General features: G+C 33.6%; 3 protein-coding genes and 1 long non-coding RNA gene across 4 annotated transcripts; 1 reads left to right on the forward strand and 3 right to left on the reverse strand.

Moving 5' to 3' along the window:
* Nucleotides 1-158: 158 nt before the first annotated feature.
* LOC142544537 (uncharacterized) lies at nucleotides 159-2,044 on the forward strand. Its single transcript, XR_012820058.1, has 2 exons — nucleotides 159-282; nucleotides 1,799-2,044. It is a non-coding gene; the product is annotated as an uncharacterized LOC142544537 (long non-coding RNA).
* A 5,969-nt stretch (nucleotides 2,045-8,013) lies between these two features.
* Nucleotides 8,014-9,775, reverse strand: LOC142545307 (ethylene-responsive transcription factor CRF1-like). The gene has a single exon (XM_075652418.1). It carries the CDS (start codon nucleotides 9,270-9,272, stop codon nucleotides 8,235-8,237), a length of 1,038 nt encoding a protein of 345 aa, XP_075508533.1. The 5' UTR covers nucleotides 9,273-9,775; the 3' UTR covers nucleotides 8,014-8,234.
* A 2,266-nt stretch (nucleotides 9,776-12,041) lies between these two features.
* On the reverse strand, nucleotides 12,042-15,338 carry LOC142545308 (uncharacterized). The gene is made up of 7 exons (XM_075652419.1): nucleotides 14,567-15,338; nucleotides 13,719-13,797; nucleotides 13,470-13,594; nucleotides 13,143-13,223; nucleotides 12,985-13,059; nucleotides 12,674-12,727; nucleotides 12,042-12,456 (listed from the first exon to the last, which is right to left on the reverse strand). Exons 1-7 carry the CDS (start codon nucleotides 14,663-14,665, stop codon nucleotides 12,223-12,225), a joined length of 747 nt encoding a protein of 248 aa, XP_075508534.1. The 5' UTR covers nucleotides 14,666-15,338; the 3' UTR covers nucleotides 12,042-12,222.
* Nucleotides 15,339-18,904: 3,566 nt separating this feature from the next.
* Nucleotides 18,905-21,946, reverse strand: LOC142545309 (putative inactive receptor kinase At4g23740). Its single transcript, XM_075652420.1, has 2 exons — nucleotides 20,224-21,946; nucleotides 18,905-19,811 (listed from the first exon to the last, which is right to left on the reverse strand). Exons 1-2 carry the CDS (start codon nucleotides 21,467-21,469, stop codon nucleotides 19,162-19,164), a joined length of 1,896 nt encoding a protein of 631 aa, XP_075508535.1. The 5' UTR covers nucleotides 21,470-21,946; the 3' UTR covers nucleotides 18,905-19,161.
* Between the last annotated feature and the right edge of the window lie 2,571 nt (nucleotides 21,947-24,517).

The raw sequence follows: 24,517 nt of genomic DNA on the forward strand, positions 1-24,517 counted from the left end.
AAACATACGGGGACAGAAACACTTGGAACAACAAAATATATCCATCATTAAAGTCTGTAAACAACATGAATGTCCTTTCCCCACCACTCAAATCTTGGCATCTTCTTTATAAAGCATCCTGGATATCGCAATTTACCTGCGCATTACTCTCTCTCTCTCTCTGCGTAGAGAATTGCAAGGTTTCATTCGGCGTGTTTGCGATGTTTCCTTATGTTTTCGCAATCCTTTTGCCTGCTGTCCAGGGCCAGCATTTTGCCCCCGCTCCTTCTCCAACTAGTGATGGTGGGTTTCTTTTTTTTTTTTTCCTTCTTTTATGAGTAGAATATTGGAAATGATGTTCTTGAACGTTATTCTATGGGCTGACTTTTCTTTAAATTTTGCATTTTATTAGGTTTTCTTGTTTAATGTGATGTCATTAGAGAAATGAAGCACGTTTTTTGTGATTTCGTTGCTTGTTTTCTGCTGGGTTGATCTTTAAACTGAAAGGGTTGGGGGAAAATTAAGATCTTGAATGCATTCTCATTATTTGGTTTTTGCTCTCAACAAAGAAAACGGAGAATTTGAGAAATATTCTTGCACAAAGACGCATTTATCTGAACTTAATGCTCTGGAATCATCCACATTGTACAAATTGATGTATTGATTATCGCATTGATTATTTATATGTAATTTGGGAATTGAGAAAAACAGCAATTATAGCCTGATGTGAGTAATTTATTATATTGGATTTGATCTTGTCTTGGGCCTTTTGTTTTTGAAAGTTATACTGAAAATAATTTAAAAGTTTCTGCGAAATTTGGAATGACGATGTCCTGGAAAATAGAACGAACATATGGGAATTATTTGTAGGTAGTATGTACAAACACAATGATATGATTCGGTGGACAAACATACGTAACTTTGGTCTTGAGACAAATTTGTAACCATAGATATTAATCGTATGTAATGCTCAACATTTTAGTTTATTATGAGGACAATGGAAGGAAAATTTCAAAAACATTGTTACGTGATATGCTTATAAATATGATTTTGTTAGGTAAGTTTTTCGGTGAATTTTTGAGAACGTCAAATGTTTTAGGAACATATGGAAGTTCATCTTCTGATGTAACTTCCGAGTGAAAGGACTTGGGATATCTTCTTCCCTTACCTAGTTTCTTGATATATCCTGAAGATTATGTCGACCTGAAGTTGTTTATGTATGACGTTCACTTGTCCTATCAACACATTGAACACGTAGGTTATGCTTTTATCTCGTATATGAGAAATAGAGCAGTTGTAAACTAGACCAAAGACGGGCTGGGCGGCCAGCCATCTTCCCATAGGCTCAATTTAATTTTTTGTATTACATATACAGAAAAATAGTTTCACCCTCCTGATTTTTTCACATTTTTGTTGCGACATCTCTTCGTTACACTCCGGCTTAGCCATTGCTTGTTCTTTAAGTCACTCTTTTTGTTGCTACCCTGTATCTCTAAGCTTAAGTTTTCTATTTTACTTGCAATGGAATACATGTACTCTTAGGCTAATTGTTATTGTTTTGCGCCTGTAACATTGACTTCCTCTCTTTAATTTAACATAGCTATTCTGCCTCGCTTATCTTGTATCATCGAACGATAACATGCAGCAACTTCGGTTTGGACATGAACTCACATCTAAATTAGCATAACACTTTCGATTACAGTGACTAAAAGTTTGTCAAGTGTCGCTTATTACCACAGTGGTTGAACTTAAGATCATCAACTTTTGCAAAAGATCTCCTGGTTATGTACGATCTACTAATTTTTGCCGCACATTCAAGCAGGGACAACGGTTGACCAGGGAATTGCTTGTTTCCTCATGCTGCTGGCACTGGTTCTAACATATCTGATCCACGCTTTTGATGCTCCATTGGTTGTCTGAACTAATTTTCCAGAGTTTTTCGTTTCTCAAAATTATGTTTCCAGAATCTGAAATCGATAGCCTAGTGATGAATATGAATCATGAACTTCAGAAACTTTATGAATGGACCATTATTGATGATTTAATGTATCTTTTGCGGTTTTGACGCCTTTGGATCGTTTATTTGATCGAACTGCCGGAAACTTGGAACAGCCTATCGAATATGTTTTAGTAATGATGGAACCCACCACCGCTACAAACCTTGGATTAACGCAATAACTTACAAACTACATTAGCCAGATAAAACGCACTTGATAAATCATATTAGACACACTCATATTAGGCACACTCGTACGAGAAAATGTTGGGTAAGATGAGTCGAATCAATGATTATTGATCACATGTTTACATATTACACCAATTGAAACACCACCTCGGGAGCCTATCCAATCTCTATTCGGTCATATGGAAGAATATTTGCACTCCAATTTGCAAGAAGCCTGTGGATAAAAATCAACAATAGTCGTGAACGATTGCATGCTCTAAATAATTGGTACTTAATTTTAAAATTCGAACCAAATGCGAAGGCAAAAAAAACGAAGAAGAAGAAACAAGCAAAGAGATCTATAATTTCAAGTTCCAGTATGTTTCTCAAGCAGAATATTTACAAGGGTTGAATGATTTTTTTATTCCAAGTATTGATAATTTGATCTAAATTAGACTACGGAAAGAAGCATCTTCTATTCTCTTAAATGCACTGTCACGGTTTTAATTCCAATTAATCTCTATAAAATTAGCCTTAAATGCGTCCAATTTAAACGTATATCAAATTTTTTTTTTTAAAAAAATGAAGACTCGATAGCAATAATTTATTTATTAAAAAAATTCTTTCATTTCTAATTAAAACAGAAGGCAAATACGTTTCGAGGTAATAGCAAGAGAACAAGTTTAAAAGAGAAGCAAATCTTCTTTCTTAAGCACATTGTGACCATGTTTTACATCATATTAAATTTGCATAAGCTTTTTACTCTTAGAGAAATAATTATCCCACTGGCCCTTGTAAAATATGAAATGTTAATTTCAACCCAAACCATGCCTGAATACCACATCGCTCTTCTCCTTACGGCAGCTTTGGGGGGTTGCTTTGTGATAAGCCATCCACACCATTGACCAATTTCCAATGTACGTCCTTATTTTTTGGTGAAAATAATATGTATTTATAGCGATAAAATCAAGAAGCTTAATTCCAAAACGGTATAAAATATCGAATTTTTTTGTTATAGTATCTTGGTATCACTTTTTTTTTTTAATATACTTTTTATGAAATAGAAACCCGCATCCGTTACTCTTTAGAGCGTACCGAATAAACTCTAGGATAACGTAATAGATTGCAAAACACGCTAATCATATAAACCACATTGGTCAAGTCCTGTATGATTATATGCTCGCTCGAAGGAGTGTTAATATGAAAAATCGACCTGATAAATCTATTAATCAAGTTGATTCAATCCTCGTATGTCTTTCTTCCCAAACCAAACAAATATTTATGTTTTCTTACACCACGAAAGTATATTATTATTTTATTCGTATGATTCGAATCTTAATCCGATAGCATAATTTGAATCGATCCCGAGATTAAGCAAATCCAATTTGAAAGGATTATATCTTATCAGATTTAATTTTTAAAAAATACCACTGAAACGGGCCTTGAAATTTTTTCTCTTTCAGAAGGAACAGAAAAAGCATAAATGGCAGCCCAAAATACTCACAGATGTGCTCCCAAATGGACTGCGAATATGTTGTGTATCATTTGTATCTAAAGGCTTTTCACGTAAATAAAAATATTGTATGTTAAATCTTCAGCTATTTGAATTATTTAAAGCCAATCTCTCACTTTCTATTTGTTACTAAATATGAAGGCATCGTTTGGTTCATACGAAGAAACAATGAATGATGTATAACATATGAATGATAAGTCAATATAATAAATTACTTCCGTAATCTTTTATAAAATTTTCTCATACGTTAAAAGAAAACAAATATATATAATCAACTAATATTTCATCTTTCACGTTAAATGACGTCAATAATTAGTTAAGAATCGATAGATGCTATAAATCAATGTTATAAAAAAGTATATTTTTGAAAATGCACGAGACAAAATTCAGTAAGACTCGTGATGATATTATACTAATATTGTTTCCATACACTCGTGACTGTTAAAACGCCAACATGTTTGTGTATAGCCCACAACTAGCAAAGAGCCGAGACGTGAGCACATTAAATTTGTCTGCCACCGCAGGAAAAATATTTAATGTCTGTCATTATGTGTACACAATAACCATATATATTAACAGTCACTACATATATACAAAGACTCGTGGTCTTTTTGGTAGTCGTTTCATTTATAATAAAAATTCATATTTTTTTTTTATAGATCGGATCGAATCAGATATTTGTCTCATAAGATCGATCGGTAACACAATTTCATGAGAATTTTTGTCTGGTCTTTTTTCTTCTAGATTAAAATGTAAACTTTCGATTTATACATATATGATGTATATTCAAAAAACAATATTTTAAATTAATTTTATTAAATTGTTTCATTTTTATATTAAAAAAAAGGATTTTGGTGATTGGAGGATGATTATTATGGACAAGTTGCATTCAGTGTATTTAGACAAGTAAGCAAAATCGGGGAGGGGGGTGTGGGATATTGGGCCCAATAGATCTATTATGACCATTCGCTCCATCACTATCGTGTCTGCTCGAGACATTGACCTTTTGGGACCCTAAATTCCTAATCGCACTGCCTGCGACGTGTCCTATCGTATAATGGTCAAGAAAATATCACAGAGATTAGGTCAAACATCGTCACCTTTGGGTTATTTCTAATTATGGACTTAATTATGTTGGACTTCTTTCTTTTCGCCTCCTACGAGCTGGTCGACTGTATATATATAATTAGACGCATGTCATATAGATATAGTGAAATTATATTTTTTTCCTTGTACTTTGCACATATACTGGGGAGATATAATTACGTGTATTTTTGTTCAGAAAAAAAATTTATTATATAAATACATAACTATATTTGTTTGTAATTTTGGAAATCGAATCCTTAATTTATACACAATAATATAAAATGCTTGTGAGACCGTCTGACATGAGTTTTTGTGATCGAAAATTATCTCAATCCTGGATTAAGCCCTTTCCTTATCCAAAATGGATTTCTAATTTGAAATAAAATTGTAGCTTTAGCAAAAAGAGGTGAGTGAGGACCATTTGCTGTCCTTTGAAATCTGTCTTTAGAGAGAAAGAAAGGGCGAGATTTCGAAGTCTCGAACCATCCAAACTCCTCTGCCCCCATAATTAATGGATTGCCAAAGGCAATATTAATCTTTTTTAAGAAGTTAGTAATTAATTAGTTTAATTTCGCTATCACATACGATAATTTTTTTAGGTTTGAATTCTCAAATTTTTTTATTTACGATTAATTTATAACTGTCCCTCTACATTGTCGACCTTCCAAAAGCGATGAGTTCTCAAGATATTTAGAAACCTTTTTTTTTCTCGATAATTCTGTTTTAAAAAATAATTTTTTTTTAAAAAAAATTCCGAAACCACAATAATTTTGATACTGACGACTTTAGAAAAGGATTTAAAACGGGACACGTTTGCTTAATGATTGTCATGTTTGAGTGTGACTGGTTGATGTCGAATTTTAAATATCAAAACCTTATTATATAATATTATATAAATATTTGCTTCATCCCCTTTGCTAACCAATAAAATCTCGAGATGTATGTATATATATCAAAGATTTTTTTTTCCTGGGTTTGAACTTAACAAAATGAATATACTTGTTTGGACTGAGAATTAATATTTCGCAAAGTGGAATCGAAGGAATCAATCGATCATAGGATCTATACCGACATGATATAACTACATCAGAAAATGAACAAAAATTGAGAAATTTAAAACCGCGGGTAAAATGAAAAATGTCGAATAAATTAAGTTAATCTGGATAAGATAATAAGATTTAATTGAGAATATCGTGACGCCTGAACAGCCCATCATTCAAAGAGTAGGAAGACAAGGGGCTGCTGGATTTTTTTGGCAATTCACATCCTTGTTTACAGAAATACATCAAGCCAAGCGTAATGAATGCATTTCTTCGACGTTTTGTCCGATATTTTGGCATGTAAGAACATAATAAATATGGTATGAGCTTAGATTTTATGAAAGCTTCAACAAACCCTAGTTCGTCCAAATCTATGTCATTTCTGAATTCTCGCAGCACATCCTAGGACCACAACCACCACTCCAAACTGTCTGAAATTTGATCCCAGTAAAAATAAACAACTACTTGCAAATATCTTATTTTCAAGAGTCTTCTACTACAATTTTGATCTAATAACTTGCACATTTTTTTATTATGAAATTGTTATTAGTCTATTCAAGATTTTAGTCTACTTGCTTACATGTTTATTTTTCAATTTTAGTATTTCTCATTCGCATTCTTGACATGAAATCAGACATATCAGTTATATTTGACGCCACATCAACATTTTTCGTCTCAGCGTTTTGATGAAAATGGCGTAAAGCAAAAACACAAAGTACCGGAAAATGACTTAAATTGAAAACAAAATTACAAAAGTACACTGAGACTGAGACGATAAATTGACTAAAAACTATCCAAAAATGAAAAATATGTATACACCATAAAATTCCTCTAAAAGTGCTACAGAGATATTACTCTATTAACTTTTTGCGTACTTTCGTTTATCGAACTTTCGAAAAATTCCGATCCTGCAACCTAATTACCCATTATGATACGTTGCTTTCCTACACGTCCCTCCTACGGTGCTTCACAACTTGTCCAAAATTAGGGTAAATCGAGGACAAAGATAATTAGAGCCGTAAAATATCCCAACTCATCTCCATACATGAAAAATTATTGTTGATCCGACATATCTCAGTCCGATCGGCACCGAAGCCGAGCTCGGAAATCTACTCAACTCAACCCTTTGTTTCTTTAGCCCCGGAAAGCTATAACAGTCGTGCGAATCATATTAATTAGCTAACACACATTCTAAAATAAGACTCTCCTTCCCTTTTTTTTTTTCTTGGTAATAAATGATTTCCTTGGTTCAGGTGGATGGAAAACTGGTTTCCTAATTACATGACAAAGTGGAATTTTGTGAATACTAAATTTAGCCAAGAGACGACGAAGCACACGACCAATTGTCTCAATTAGTATTATCTCACCCGCAGAAATTACTGAGCCTCCATCCTTTGTTTGTGCATGTTCCGAAGGAAAATGTCGTCAAAGACGACGTCTATGGTTCATTTCTTTGCTAGGATATCATATTCTATTTCCTAATATTTTGGGATATATTTTTTGCTTATCATGAATTATCTAATTTCAAACTTACATATATAAAATCAAGTAAATACAAGACAGTGTTGGTTCAATTAATTGACATTTAAATTTGCTTGTGTTTGTAGATTTATAATAGTATTGTGTTAAATTTTTTAAGCGAAGAATGTTCGATTCATGACATCTTGAATGTGAATTTTTTTTGTCTTTAGACTTCGAGAACTCAACAAGAAACAAATACGGATAAAATTCTAATATAAACAGTGGTAAAACAACAAATGAATATAAAATAAATTATCCCGATATAATTTTGTCATAAATAATATTAATCCAACCTAAGCAAACCGAATGAATAATGTCAACCGCATAACTAAAATTGTACCGAATAAACGCTTAGCAATTGAATCCTCCAGAATTTAGATCTTACGTTTCCTCGTGCATCATATTTGAATCAGATGTAATATGTACAGACGAAAATTTGCTCTCTTTTTTTTTTGCCCCCTGAAAATATAAGAAAAAATAAAATATATTTTAAACAAAATTATTTGTGTTTTGGTCTTTTATAGATAATTAGATGTCTATTTTATTTCATTTTAAAAATAATATAAGTTATATAACGGATCCTAGATGTGTATAGAAACTTCGAAGTTAATAATGAGTGACAAATAATGCGACAGGATTTAGGTCGCTACCAAATCTGATTGGATAGATTTAATATAGCACTGTGGTAGTAGGAAGAAATCATTCCATTCCATTGTTTCACCTAATTCAAAACTTTACAATTCACGTGATCATATTCATACTTGGCGCATTTTAAATTGATTCATGTAAATTTTATAATAATTTCTCCATCAAATCAATTGCCAATATATATCTGAATTACTACTAATAAATTAATAAATTTTGCTGAAATATCGGCCATATAATTGCTGACTTTCTACTACCATTTTTTATTTAGATACTATAAATATCATCAGAGGGCAACGAGAGGATCCGACCCGAATATATCCCCAAAGTCTTGAAAATAATCATCCGCTTCCCCAGTGGGCCATAATCCGAACTCCAGTCTGAAATCATAACTCGACCCGATAAACATCTCACCGCAGCTGTCGAAATCCGCTCCGAAAATGTCACCCGATAGGCCCGTTTGATCGAACAAATCGGGCACCGGGACCGGGTTCTCGAACCCGCTGAACATACCATCCTCACGCGGAAAAATGGGCAAATCCTCGTCATTCTCTTTAATGGAAACGGTGCCGTTTGCTGAAGACGATTCAGCTTCGATATCGGCTTCGGGTTCAGCCTCGGCTTGAGAGTCAGCGGCGTATACGAAGCGGAGGACTGATTTCGGCGACCGCGCATTGTTGTGCGATTCCTCGCAGGAGTTGTACCCTGATCTTGTTTTGTTGTCCAGCACTGTTGCAGTGGAGAAGTTGGTGAGCGCGTCAGGTCCACGCAGCTGGATTGCTGCGTGGTCGTACACCATGGCAGCTTCCTCTGCAGTGTCGTAGGTGCCTAGCCATAGGCGTACTCGTCGCAGGGGATCTCGAATCTCCGCCGCCCATTTTCCCCACGGCCTCTGCCGCACACCGCGGAACTTCCAACCATTCCCCAACTTCGCCGCCTGTCTGTCATTTTTCCGTCCACCTCTCTTCTTCTGCTTCAGGGTAGCAGCAGCCTCCGACCCTTTGCTCTTCAGAACTTCGTTACCTTTGACGTTTCCGTTCTTGCTTCTATTATCTCTAAAAGAAGGCTGGATTCTGACCTCGTCGATGAATTTTCTAATTCTCTGGCGTTTAACAGAGCAACCCTCTTCTTCGTCACTAGAGGAGTCCGTAGCGTCCGCGTCGGTAACTAAAAATCTCACAGTTGCGGGGAAAGCTGCAGGCTTCCTTCCTCCGGGAATTGAATATTCCGGCGGCCTGACAGCTGTCGTTTGGTTTATATGCTCGCTGTACTTGATTCTACCAGTCCCAGACAACATGGTCTTCTCTATCTCTTTACGCATCATACTGTTTGAAGATTTCTATTTCCCAGTCTCGGGCTAGCATTCAAATGAGCCGGAAAAGGAATGAGAGCGTGAACAGTTGAAAAAGGAGAGAGTGCTGAGAGATTCTTTCTTTGGGAATAAAGAAAAAGAGCAACACTAAAGCGCAGCACGAGATAGTAATCTATAAAACGAATACAAAAGATAAGAAACAGTAGTTCCGGGCGGACGTAAAATGGAGAGAAAAAGTGATTTTCTGAAGGAAAAGGAATCAAATTGGTAGTAACTTTTTCTTGGATATTTTTTAGTAAAACCCAGACGGAAACTTGGATTCCTCGGGCCTTTTCTTCTTGGAAATTTATCCAAAAAAGTGCAGGAAGTTGGGTGAGCGTGGTTTTTTAAAGAAAGAGGAAGGCCTTGAGCCAGAGAAAGAGTGGAGTACCAGATGCGTGTGTGGTTCCTTCTATCTTTTTTTCGACCGAAAATTTGGAGATGAAGCTACTATTTTATAGGATATCGTGCATTCGAAAATTAATTAAATGAACGGTATTTTTTTGTCTTTCTGGAAAAAAAATGACATTTTTCAGTTACGCTTAATCAAAATAATTAAAACACTTGGAGGTGGGATAATTTTAAAGCCAGCCGCCGCATTAGATGGCCGCCTAGGATTTTGACACGTCCTGCTGTGATGGGACCCATGTAATTCAAGGGGTACATTTGAGAATTGATCGTCTGGACAAACAATTGAAATTGTTTTTTATAACTTAGCTGTCCAATAATAAGATTTGAGATATTCCTTCTTTTAAAATTTTTAAAAAGTTTATTTCAAGTTTTCAGCTTTTGTGTTTTTTTTATACAAAATAATATATAACAACCAATTGAAAATATTAATATTTTTAAATAAAAAATGGAACCAAATTTTATTGGTGTACGATTTACCATTCTACCCAGACCGCACATTTTATAAGCAGAGAAATCAAATTTTAAAACAAAACAAGTTAATGAATTAAGATAGTTATTATAAATTCATAGATTGAATCTTAAATTAACATAGTACAAACACAATATGTTGGTATATTTGTTTATTTAAATTTTCATTATAATATTTCTTGTTTGTGATTTATCGAGGACGAGGTACCGTAAATTGGACGTGTCAAAATGACTTAAACCTATTAACTGATCCTAAGATTTAGCTAGTCCATTTTAATGCTATCATGTATAACTAGGTATCGTCACCTCAATTCTTGAGGTGTTTGCCCAGGTTCGCAGCTAATCTAAAACAATCAGCATAGTAACTATCTTTAGTATTATTGATATGGGAGATAGATACGGATCACTCAATATGATTTCATACACACAAAAGGAAATTTCCCCAACAAAAACAATTTTTTTGCCAAAAACTTTCACCAAGAACAATACAGTTTTGCCTTCCTATCAGTCACACATAATCAAAGCTTAGTGATAATTTCAAAACCAGAGCATTATCACAAACGTAGAACAGTGACAGAAAAAATATAAAAAAAAACATCACCACAAACCCACAACAATCAATCAAACAAATAAAACATTCTAAAAATTCCAAAAAATCAAGTAGAAAGCACAACTTCAATCCCCAGCCAATCACAACACATTCAACAACACCAAGCCTTACAAACGATTGAGTCGATCCAAAAAAACCACCACTATCACGTCGATCGCGTAAACAACCTTCTTCACCTACGTTCTCCTGTGATTTTTCCTTTTAAAATTTTTTTTTGCTATATTTTTTTAAAGAGAGAGAAATGCAAGAATAGCCTTACAAAGCATGTTCTACAATCAAAGGAGCAAAGAATATTAAATTCATTTCACGATGAAATTGGATAGTTTTACATATGATATATAAGGTTTTTTTAGGACCTGTTCCCTAACTGTGAGAAATAACATGAATATTTTCTATGGTTGTACAAAGATGATTTTCGAAAAAAAAAGATACAAAACACAAAAGAAAAGGTTGTTTAAGTTGAAAACATATCTCTTTCTAGCGTCTCTGAAATCCAGAGCAAAGTCCAACTATTTCTCAACAATCCATAGACACCACAACTTCATAAATTTTCAAAAAGCCTAATTTATTCATCTTAATTTTGAAGAGTATCCCAATATACTTTAATAATCAAAATACCATTTGAATTCCAGCCTGATGCTTAAGTTCGATCTTGTCATAGAACTTTAATTCAACTCACAATCACAGAAAAGATATGCTAGTTCATCAAGTTTCAATATCTTTACTTTGAGTAAATATCAACACATAACAAAAAAATCAGAGGAGCTGATAAAGTAACAAAACTTTCATGTTAATCGGAATTATAAATGACTCTAGCTCCAAGAATTAGATTCAAAAATTGAAAAGAGACCTAAAAAAATGTTACAAGAACCCCACAGTTAAATGTGTGGACCTTGACAAATATAATTATTAGATTTCATCTTCAAATTTGTGAAGGTAATGAATGATCTAAGGATTGAACTTTGTGCTTATAATTACAGCAACACCACAAATAACTAAACATTCAATCCCAACACAACAATTTTATAAAAGAAAATTTCATAATATTTCTTAACTATTTGCAAATACTAAATATATCAATACAAAATTTTGAGTTATATATCATTATTAATTTTAAAAATATATAATGACATTATATCAAGAACAATTTAAATTTTTGAAAAAATTAATAATTTATGGTATAACAATAATTTTATATAAAATTGAAATCAACAATTTAATATATTCAAATGTGGAATTCATATTTATGCAGGACGTATCTGACAAATTATGATAACGAGTACACCATTCTAGTAGAATTCGTGCATGATAGCTACTCACCCATAGCATATCAACAATTAAATCGAATGCCTAATGGTACCTCCAGTCCAACTAATTTATCCAAAAGACTTCATCCTAATCGAACAAAAAATAATCGTCGCTGTGATTTTCATCTCAATATCGATTATAAAAATCACCAGTGTCATGTTCATCTCCATATTGACCATAGAAATCACCACTATGAGGGGCAGATGTTTCATTCTCTTCGTCGTAACTCATCTCTGGCTGGAAACCACTGCCATTACTTTCATTAGATCCATTCATTTCGAGGCTTGGCGTGTGGTCACTTCTAAGAGCACAAGAATCTCCAGTGATGATCTGAGATTGAGATGCCTTGGAACCGTGTTCCTACAATTTTATCAGTTGTGTATGAGTAAATGATCGTTCCTTTTTTTAAACGTCCAACGATATGTTTACTCAAGCATGTTGCATGTCCATTCTTTGTTTAAAACTCATAGACATGCCGACGAGCTTTACTGGTATACAAATTAAATAAATAAAGTAATGCATTACCAGAATTACTTGGCGATTGAAGACTATCTTGAAAATAAAAAAGCATGCTTACCAATTCTTCAGTTAGAATTTTCAAAGCTTCATAGTTAATTCTTGAACTTCGCCTCTGAAGAAAAGAATTCTGTCATACTCGTAACATAATAAAAACTGGCAAAAAACACAATCCACAATCCACTGCAATCCAAGTAAAAATATATAAGCATCATGATATTTAATACCACTAATTCCATGAATATATCATAAGATTGCAACTTCTTTAGACTCCATTTTTTTTTATTCATAGAGCATTTATCATGAATTACAGAGCAATCATAGAATGGAGCTCCAAACTATGAAAAATATCATCGTTAAGCATAAACTAACTGTTGACTTCACTTTTTCCATGGTTATAGCAGCTTTCTTGAGTGGGGCACCTTTCTTTCTTTCAGCTGCCTTCTCCTGTTTCTTTGGGAGAAATTTATCAGATGTCTAAATTGGCAACGAAAAAGAATAGAAGCAGAGAAGAAGGAATGAGAAATTACATTTACATATTTTCCATTGATAGCTTCCCATAACATCCTTTTATAAAGCATCTCCTCCTTGGCGTTGAGATATCTACTAATCTAAACAACATTAAATGTAAGGACCAGTCAAATGCTGACAGTGATCCAAAAATAGGCATCAATAGAACTTGAATTTAATGATTTATTGGAAAGAAACTTTAAAAAGGCGCTTAGATATAAAAGAAGAATTTATCAAAGAAACAAAATGCACTTGAACATGAGCAATTGTAAAAATGGATGCATACATTTAACTAAAGTGGTAGAACGTAACCAAAATGGATGGGTATGAATTAATGAAGCATATACCTCAGCATCATCAATATCAGAAAGGCTGTCTGACGCATGGTTATTGGTTTGACTTCTCCTCAGCTTGAACCTTTTTACAACCCCAGAAATGCCTTTATTGATTTCAGGATGTCCAGTTGAAGCACCTGGAAGATTTAACTTGGAATGTAAGTGAAGAAGTTTTCAAGTCAGCAACTATATTTCTAACAAAAATCTTTTGCACAACAGCTAACATGAGCACATCATTGTTGAAAAAGCAGCTACATTTACCATTAGGTTCCCTCAGATTGAGGGATCCACATGAAACGGTATCCACAACTTCACCACATGAATGTTTACTTCCTCCTACCTAAATATTTTTATTCAAACAAAGTTAAGATAAACAAGCATTTTCTAACATTTTTTGCATTACACTGGAAGAAATAGAGCAACAATTTTTCATACATGCAAGAGAATAATACTTAAGGACATATCAGCTCTGGCCACAAATCTCATCTTCTAATTATCACTTTTATGTTCCTTAAGGACATGTAAGATAGCTCAAGCTAGCATACATAGATAACCATGACTATTTAAAGAGAGAAGGAAATCATTTTATGAAACAGCAGGTCTAGATACCGAAATTCATACATACAGTTTGACAACCTAAAAAGAGTTAATTTGAGAGCTCTGAGCGCACAACAAAAGAAGTTACTTCTGAGAATGCTTATTTCTACAGTCTCGTAATAATGCATTATTCTAACAAACAACTACTGACATTCTCACGAACTTATTAAGAATAGAAGCAATTGACTGCAGAAACTCTTTTACAGTGAGTTACTGAATAAAGTATTGTTATACCTTCTTGCTTCAAACATATAACAGTACAAAATTATCAGCAAAACAACTCAATCACATATAAGCAATTCCATATCACATCGACTATCACGACCAAACTTTATTGCATCTTATCAGATTTGATCAAAGAAACTGAAAATATATGCGATATTGGAAACGCAAACCACTTGAAAAATCAAAACATTGAATCGAGCTATTCGTTACAAAAATTTTATCGAATAGAAAGCACATTGTGAAAATCAAACAATAAATTCCTCATGCAGAAAAGGAATTTGGCGTACCGGAGATTCCGATTTGTGCGTAATAGCCATTGGATAGCGCTTCCACCAACTTCGTACGAAAGAATGAACCCTGGATGGCGGTGTAGTTGGGCTTGGCATATATATATATATATATAAATCTAGATTGAACTGTATTGCTTACAAAACCTGTGGAATAGAGGTGGTCTAAACCATCACATTATTCTAAACCAGCTTCTATGCTTTCTTGGAAGAATCTGATTCATTGACGGATGTACGAGTTCCAAATCTACATTTGAACCGTGCGACCGAATTTTTTTTCACAAAATAAGTAAATTTTATTTGCTATTACACTCTGAAGAGGCTACTATAGAGGTCTAATAGAATAAGCAGCTCTCCTGAAAACCCACTCAACACAGATGAAAATAATTTCTCCGAACAGCAAAATAACAGCAATTCCTGCTGGAAAAAACTTAGAAGTTGAACATAAAAAACGTTTAATCATCATGAAATAACCTTATATGGCTGCTTCGTTAGAAACAAATGAAACATGAAAGAAGAGTCACAGTGAATAGAGAAGATTGATAAAGTAATTTCTAAATTTAATTTCAGAATTCTAAAAGGGTGCATCTTGAAGCTTCCAGTAACTAACCTAGAGCTTAATCCGGAAACAACCGTCAAATACTAAACACACTTGGAAAAAAAAAAAAGAAGTTAACGGGAAAGAGAAGACCGAAAAGATGAATTCCTCAGGATTCCGAGTAGTTCGATTTTGGTATTGATTCTGAACTCAAGAAATAATAAACAAGTGAAGAGAATGTTAGAAAGAAGGAAAATAAAAAAGAGGAATAGCAAGCTGTGCGTTTAGTTTTATCTCCTCCGACAATAGCAAGCTTGTAGGGAAAGACAAATTCCACAAGTCAGGAACTTAACATTATGACTCCCAATTTTTTCCCTTTGGTGTAGGTTGAATTCATCATATCTAGTGGTTGGCAATTGAGCTACCATACATTAAAGAGAAAAGACCACAACATAACGCATTGTTGCATGAGAGTTTGTGTTTGGAATTTACTTAACTAGCTTTATCGGATTATGCCTCGACTTGACTTGAAACTAATTTAAAAGATTTGTTTGTTTAGAGCATATATTTATCGAGTTTTTTTTTTTTTTTTTTGCTAAGGACGCATTTGAATTTTGAATCATCTTGCTCTTATTAATTAGTTTTGAATCTATTTATGTATTCAGTAGAGTTAAAATTATCATTTTAACGATTTTATACATATTTTTTTAATGTTTCTTTATCTCACGATGTTAGCTTGAAGACACGGAAATAAAATTATCATTTCGATGAGTTTGCCTAGGGCAGTGATCACGATAAAAATAACAACAAAGTAAATCAGTAAATTTTTTTAAAGAATATACATAGAAATTCTATCAAATGAGTTTTTAAATAACAACGGCTAAAAATACTTGAGAGTTTTTAAGCATCCCGAGTCGGACAAAAACTTGTGTGAGACGGCTTCACGAGTCGTATTTTATGAGACATATATCTTATTTAGGTCATATATGAAAAATTATTACTTTTTATGCTAAAAATATTACTTTTTACTGTGAATATCGGTAGGGTTGACTCGTCTCACGGATAAAAATTCGTGAAATCGTCTCACAACAGACCTACTCCCTCCGTCGGATGAAACGACAGAGAACGAAAGTAATGCAAAAGAAATAAGCACGAGCGGGGTAGAGCAGTAATTCCAAGTTATGCTTAACGGTTGTCTGGGCCGGGCCGATCTTTTATTGGACTCCGTATCAGACAAAAAAGCCGCCACCGTTTCCATTTACAATTATTTCATCAACAAAGAATAATATATTTGCGCTAAACAAATTAACAGAATAGTGAGTCATGCAGCGTGGAAACCATGCAAAATATTTAAAATTGGTTAACTTGTAACCAAAATTAGTATGCGTCCCATGCTTAAAATTGTTGTATATTAAAAATTAAAATAATATAAAATAAAATAATTCATCCACAAATAAAATATGGATATGGTAGCAATAGTTATAATTCAATTAGTACTAATATTTTTAATTGCTTTTCGAATATGATCGTTTATCCTAAATATTTATTTTGATCTTTTATGTTGTTAAATATTGTTTCGTTGAAGGATGCGACAAGCCCATTAATTCTTCAGTCCAATTCTTTTATTTTTATTATTTTTAATATTATTTTGTACTCAATTAGTTTAACTCATAAAATTAATAAACGGCCTTTTAAAATAAATAAATTAATTATAGACTCTCATTATCCATTGATGTTGCTTATTTTCGGATAAAACTAAAATAAAAATAGACAGTAGAAGACTTTGGAATTGATATATGTCTGAATAATTTAGATTAAAGTCACTGAATCTGATGTTGAATCCTTTGTTTCCATTCTTCACAATAACACGACAGACTAATCTGATGGTTGAATCCTTTGTTTCCATTCTTCAGAAATATATTAAATTCTTTTTTCTTTTTCTTTTTTCCTAATTGGTGGGGAATATAAAAAAATTAATAATAATAATAATAATAATAATAATAATAATAAAGTATTATTTAATATTTTGCCGTTTCGTATTTGGATCATTTTGGAGTATATGTAGTTCATTGTATATGTTTTGTTGGTAATATAATATGGTGAATTACGATTGTGCATCTTAGATGCCTACGACATTTCTATAAACCCAACAAAATTGTACAAACAAACCCTAATTTTTTATTTTTTTTTGTGAACTCCTTCTACTAATTTTCATAATAAAAAGCGAAAATATCAAAATGAATGATTTTTCTTACTAAAATATCATTTATCAACTTTATTTAAAATCAAGTAATATAATTCAAGGAATTTTTTTTGGTTAAGATCAAATTAATAATTATTTATTTTAAAAATGATTATATTTTAGTAGCTAAACAAAATATAGTTTTTTGGTGAAATTTATTTTGTTAATACCAACTTATAAGAATATAGTTTTAAATCATTTTTTTAACTCATTATTTATTTGTAAAAAATTTCGTTGTTGAACATATTGTCTCCGGGCATTTATTGGCTATTGGTTCTGGATCCTTGTTGGTGTGGCACGAGCAAATAAAGATTGGAGATTCAAGAAAATAAGTGGCACTTGCAGGCCTCAGCCTGAGGATGTAATCGAGTCGAGTCGAGCCGAGTCGAAATCTTGAATGTTTGAGCTTGGTTCGTTTATAATCGAATCGAACTCGAGCTTTATTTAACGAATATATGCATGGCTCACGAGCTTATTCAAGCCTTTATCAAGCCTAAACAAATTTAATAAATATGAATTATACATTTAAATTTTCATTAAATTAATTAAAAAGTAAATTATATAATTAGAGAAAAATATATTATTCTTATTAAAATTTATAAATTTATTATAATAAATAAATTTAATAGATTTTTCTATATATTTCATAAATAATATGCAAAATCAATAAATCAAATATCAAAACTATTATTTTTTCATTTAAAAGATTACTAATGAACTTACCAACGAACATATTCACGAGCTAACGAACCGAATACTGTAAAACTTGAGTTTGATTTGTTTATCTTAACGAGCCTCGTTAAACGAGCTCAAACGAGCTTTTATTGAATCGAGGTTCGAATAACTTATAAACGGTTTGGTTCGTTTACATATCTATGTGAGCCACAGTCACACCCGATAAATAGTTGTACAAACAGGCTAAAATGAGTGGCGAAAACACACTGGGCACAGAGCTTAAGAAATGTTTGGTTTTAAGTTCACGTCAACGGATTAAAACAAAATCTTAAAAAAAAACATTAAACAAAAATCAAATTAATCAAGGGGAAGATGAAACAGACGAGAGAACAATGTTACATGTACATTCAAGATTAGTAGTTAATTTTGAAATTACAAAATTATTTATAAATTTTATTTCAAAAAACTCTTCCGAAAAAACATTTGAGATAATTTTGTAATCTCAGAGATAATATTTGTATAACCCTCAATTTACATATGAGTATGTCTCTTGTGAGACGGACAAATCTTCATCTGTGAGACGAGTCAACCCTATCGATATTCACAACAAAAAGTAATACTCTTAACATGAAAAGTAATATTTTTTCATGGATGGCTCAAATAAGAGATCGTCTCACAAAATACGACCCGTGAGACCGTCTCACACAAGTTTTTACCTTTACATATAGAATGCATTTTCCAACAGAATGTACATCTGCATGAGTCTATTTTCGTTTCCATAAAATAAAAGTATCCCGAGTAAAAAATTTGAGACAGAAACGTACATAATAAAATACTTAGTAGTGCCTTCGAGAAGAAGAAGAAAAAAAAAAGAAAAACTTACTAGTGGTAAAAGCGACACAGTTGATCAGATCACGAAGAAATAGACAATACATATGCATGTGCAATTGAAAAGCAAAAAAACAAAACAAAAAAGATTAAGATTCAAGAATATCACAAGAGTATGTTTCATTTAATAAAAAAACACATACCTTTAACCCATTCCAACCTTTTCTTGACCTGGATCATGCCAAAATAAGTCTACAATCGCGATCTTCGTCCACCGAACTGGTGAACAGGTGGGGGTGGAGGTTGTTCGTCTCAAAAACCGGGTGGAGGTGACGGGGGTGCCAACCTCGTCGTATTTTCAGATTTGGTCTCAGAAGACGAAGGGTTCATAGGATCCATTTGTCGTATATTTTCGATCATTTTGACTATTTCCACCATTTTGGGCCTCTGATCCGGCATTCTCACCACGCAGGCCATCGCTATCTGCAACATCTCTACTAAATCTTCTTCAATATTTGGATACCTCAGCAATTCCACATCGAACACCTCTGCAGTCCATTCTTCTCGAACAACCGAGTGCACCCATCGAACCAACTGAACCATCTCATCACCGTTAGTCGTGTGGATAGGAGGTTTCCCAGTTAGTAACTCAAGTAGCATCACACCAAAACTATACACATCAGAGGGTTGTGTTGCTTTACGAGTGTCTGTAACCTCCGGCGCACGATAGCCAGCCGCACGAGCAAGTGTTGGAGCTAATGACGCTGTTATCGCTGATAGGCCAAGATCTGACACACATCCGAATTTTCGAGGATTTAGAAATATGTTCGATGATTTGACGTTTCCATGAACTAGCTTGCCCCAATTTTCTCTATGGATACGAGCAATGCCTCTCGATGCACCAATGGCTATCTTTAGTCGAGTTTCCCAATCTAGAGGGCTACGATCTTCCCCTTGTTTTCCTGCATGTATGGATGAAAATCAAAAGTTGCCGCAATTATATTCATTGATCGACAAGCATATGCTAACTTTCCAGTATATATGTGTTATATTTTGAAGTTGAAGAGACATGGTGAAACGAACATGCACCACAACATAGAATTTACGTTGTTCACATATGAAGGCCTAAACCCATTATATATCTGGATAAAAAAAAGGCAGTAAATTGATCCTAGCTAATAACAAAATCACATAAACTTCCAATATATAAGTACATATGTGCATGTGTAGTGTGTACGTACATCTATTTCTGACTATACAGTTTCCAAACCGATAACGATCTCACTTGAGAAAAAAGGAAATTCCTACTATTAAAACATATGAACCATGCAGGACAAACAAAATCAAGTACCAAGATCGGATTAAAGGTTATACCATATAACATTGAAGCCACACTTCCCTGACAATAATAATCATAGACCATAAGTTTTTCATCTTTCGAGAAATAGTAAGCCCTCAACTCAGTCACATTCTCATGCTTGATGCTTCCGATAACCTCCATCTGTTGCTCGAATTCCCTCTTTCCGACGTTTATATCTTTCAACCTCTTCACCACCACCATTGTTGCGTCCTCTAGTATCGCCTTATATGCAGTCCCAAATGTACCTTTCCCCAAAACTTCAGCAGAAGCCCTCAACAAATCTTCCAAGTCAAATGCATAATTGCATCCCTCAAAGAAAGCCATCTTATTGCTCGTTTCTCGGTTACGAGAAATTGCCTTTTCAGGGGACATATCCCCTTTTTCCAATTTCCCAGGGAAACTATCCGCAGATTTTCTCCTAAGTAAGCAAACAAGTAACACAAAACCAAAACCAAGAATCCCAAGAACAGAAGCAGCTATTACAATTCCAAGCAAAGCTCTTTCACTCAATTTCCCACCATTTTTAAATTTTGGATTTGGATTTAGATCACGAGGAGGCAGAACAAGAGGGGGACTAGTGACGTTATACTCCAATAAAGAATCATTATTACCAAAAAATGAGGATTTTGGGAACCTATGAAGTGATTCAGGCACACTACCAACAAGATTATTCTGTGACAAATTCAGCAACTGCAAATTTGGCAAAGGGAGCTCAGGAATCTCACCAGAAAGTGAGTTGTTAGCAAGATTCAAAGCAGTGAGCTGACTCAAACTCGAAAGTGAACTAGGAATACTCTCATTAAACCCATTATTTGACAAGTCAACAAATGTTAAGTTACTCCAAACAGAGAAAGCCAGAGGCAAGGGACCTGAGAAATTATTGTACTGAAGATAAAGGAAACTCAAATTTTTGAGGTTACCGAAATCCGTGGGGAAAGAACCATTAATGCCATTGGATCTGAGACTCAAGATCTGCAACGCGGTTAAGCGGCTCAAAGTATTCCTTGGAATTGGGCCTTGAAACCCAACCCCAGGCAATCTTACCGATATCACTCGAGTGCCATCTTCACTGCAAGTGATTCCGGTCCAGTTCTTGCACACTGGAAGCTCTTCATTCCAGTTCAAGAAATGGAAATGCGGCAGCTTGTTTACAAAATCAAGCAAAGCTCGCTCGTCACTATGAACAAGTACTCCAGAAAAACTGAATTCCACCAGTAAAAACAAGAACAAGATTCCCACAAAAAATGGATGTTTCGCCATTTTACTGTTTTTGGTTCTTCCTTGGCTCCAAGAAATGTTTAAACTGTTCTTAAAACTAAAGAACCCATCTTTTCATAGTTTAAATTGGTACAAGGAGCTGAAACAAAAGCTGGGAGACAAATATTTATGCCTGTGTGTGCAGGAGTAAAAAGAACGGTATCTTTAAAAAGTATGAGCAAGGTTCTGGAAATGGGTTTAGGAATCGGAGCTGGGAGAGTTTGAAATGTAGTGATTTGGGTCAAAAGGTGAGATTTTGAAGGAGAACATACGAGTCAGAAGCAGAACACTTTTCTTTTTGTTCTTTGTGCTTTTGGTATTGGTTTGAGTGGCAATAGCTCTTGAACTGGAAAAAACTACTATTTGTCTGACAAATGGTGAATAGAGAGAAAGAAGAGCTTGAGGCTTAAGTGCCTGTACTATTCTTGTACAGGATGGAGCATTCATCATAACTAATAAATTCGAACATCTGTGCTTGGGCTGTTCGCCTTTTGGTAAGCTCACCTTTCTCTTTGTAATTGGTCCTAAGATCGAGACCTCCCTCCCCCTAGAATAGGAAATCAAAAAATAAAAAATAAAAAAAATCGAACATCTCAATCGATTAGCTTGTGACCTTTTCATGGTTTTTTAGGACTTAAAAATCTGAGTTTCTTAGATAATTTTCTTTTTGAAAAAATATAGATGCATATTATATGAGATATTCAGAGTATTGAAATTTTTTATATAATTAATTGAACTCACGATGACTAGTCTACTTCCAAGATTTGACAAGAATCAAACCTAGCTACAACTTTCAAATGCAAATTTCCCAAAAAAAAAGTGTTGGAATTCAATCACTGTTAAAAAGGAAAATATATATATAATTGATTGAAAATGCTCAAATCCAGTCTGTTTCCAAATAATTCTAAACAAAACTAATTATGTCAGACACCCAAAAAAAATTTAATTTGAATTTGATGAAAGTTGGATCTTCGCTGTAATTTTGTTCGATTACAAGATTACTGTAGATTATTGTTCTAATCTTTAATTATTATTATTTTTCTAAAAATAATTTAACAATGTGTAGTGCACAATGAACAATGGAATGAAATGAAAGGAATTGACCCTTGACTTTAAATGCGGTACCTCTCACTTATTCATGCACTGCCAATGCATGTCCCGTCGACATTCCCAAGGGCTGAGAATTATAATGGTGGACATAAAAGTCCCGATTGCAATCATGCCATTGTTCGGTTTTTTTTTTAAATTAATTTAATTTTAAAAAAATTTTCAAAAATAATTTAAAAAAAAAATTGCAAAACCACTACAATCCGGGAGCAACGTCCACGCTTACCAAGCGCAGACTTTGCTCCACGTAGGAGTGTCCGCGACGGAATATTTTAGCGACGGAATATATATCAAACCGTCGCTGATTCAATTTCTGATTTAATATTATCGTCGGTTTGTGAACCGGATGGAGGACTTCTCAAGTTTCAAAGGACCTCTTTTATTGTAAATTTTAATTTTTAGTTCTATTTGTATATATACGAAATATAAATATGATTAATAGTTTGTCAACCAATTGCCTGCATTATTTTTGGACAAAAATTTGTATGAGACGGTCTCACGGATCGTATTTTGTGAGACGGATCTCTTATTTAGGTCATCCATTAAAAAGTAATACTCTTAGTATTACTTTTTATGCTAAGAGTATTACTTTTTATTGTGAATATCGGTATGGTTGACCCGTCTCACAGATAAATATTCGTGAGACCGTCTCAGAGATAAATATTCGTGAGACCGTCTCACAAGTCTAGAGGAATTGCATTGGGCTTTGAGATTGAATAAGTCTAGAGGTCATTTAATTTCACAATATCGTATCTTTCTAATGTATTTTTTAAATTCAATATAAGTGATATTATTTGAAAAAAGTAAACTAAAAATATTCTAGTAAAATGTATAGTATTTTGTGAAATATAAAATGCCAAAACGGTGTACAAATTTGCTTAATGTTGGTTCACAACATCTTGTACATGACATTCGACCACATAATGAATGATGTTGAGGAAAATGAACAACATTCAATTGAGATATCCTAGTCTTACGACTTCTCCACAGTCCCAGGAAGCACCAATTTTGGTTCCATGATCATTTCAATATTGACATCATCAGATGCGCAGCCTCTTTTGGTTGATAAGCCATGAAAAACTTATTTCTTGATGAATTTTTTGTCTGTTTTTTTCTCTGTCTTCACTACAACAAAAATGGCTTTTCGCAGCGCACAAATTATCTTTCCGCAGCGCACATTGCACGCTGCAAAGATGCAAGCCGTTGAAAGTTCAAGATTATCCGCGGTGTACATGTGCACGCTGTTAATACTATTATCCGCGGCACGCCGTTAATACAATTATCCGCAGCGTGCGGCTCTCCCATCAGTCAGGCAGATGCGATTGTTATTGTTAGATATTCAAGATACCCTGTAGGATTTAGCGCCGGTTGGTTTAGAAACCGTCGCTGGGTTTAGAAACCGTCGCTGATTCCATTTCAACCGTCGCTAAAATTAACGACGGATTCTTAACCGTCGCTGATTCAATTTTAGCGAAGGTTTTTAAACCGTCGCTGATTCAATTTTAGCGACGGTTTTGATATATATTTCGTCGCTAAAATATTTCGTAGGAGCGCGTGAGTACCATCCGCGCTTACCAAACGCGGATTGCAGTAGTTTTGCAAATTTTTTTTTAAAATTATTTTTGAATTTTTATTTTTAAAATTAAATTAGTTTTAAAAAAAATCCGCCATTAATGTTCCTTTGAAAACGTAGTAATAGTAACTAGCGTTAATTAATAAAAATTCAAAAGCAAAAAACACTAAATTAATTTTATTTTAAATTTGTGTTTTAAAAATAAGATATATCCTCCTCATATGGTGACGTGCCTGAGTTTTTTTATAACTTAAGAATGAAATATGTTTGATTTTTTTTTTTAAAAAATGAAAACTAGTGTATTAGTTGAATAATACGATATAATTGGTAAATCAAATTAAATAAAGATTTTAAATATTTTAAAAATGAAA

This window comes from Primulina tabacum, chromosome 5 (assembly GCF_025594145.1).
Source record: "Primulina tabacum isolate GXHZ01 chromosome 5, ASM2559414v2, whole genome shotgun sequence".
NCBI classification, from domain to species: domain Eukaryota; kingdom Viridiplantae; phylum Streptophyta; class Magnoliopsida; order Lamiales; family Gesneriaceae; genus Primulina; species Primulina tabacum.

Coding starts and splice junctions, on each gene's coding strand:
- LOC142545309 (XM_075652420.1), bottom strand. CDS start 21,469: ATGGCGAAACATCCATTTTTTGTGGGAATCTTGTTCTTGTTTTTACTG. Junction 19,812..20,223: donor TGTGGCTTCAATGTTATATG/GTATAACCTTTA, acceptor CCATACATGCAG/GAAAACAAGGGGAAGATCGT.
- LOC142545307 (XM_075652418.1), bottom strand. CDS start 9,272: ATGATGCGTAAAGAGATAGAGAAGACCATGTTGTCTGGGACTGGTAGA.
- LOC142545308 (XM_075652419.1), bottom strand. CDS start 14,665: ATGCCAAGCCCAACTACACCGCCATCCAGGGTTCATTCTTTCGTACGA. Junction 13,060..13,142: donor TCAATGGAAAATATGTAAAT/GTAATTTCTCAT, acceptor CCAAAGAAACAG/GAGAAGGCAGCTGAAAGAAA. Junction 12,457..12,673: donor AAATTCTAACTGAAGAATTG/GTAAGCATGCTT, acceptor ATAAAATTGTAG/GAACACGGTTCCAAGGCATC.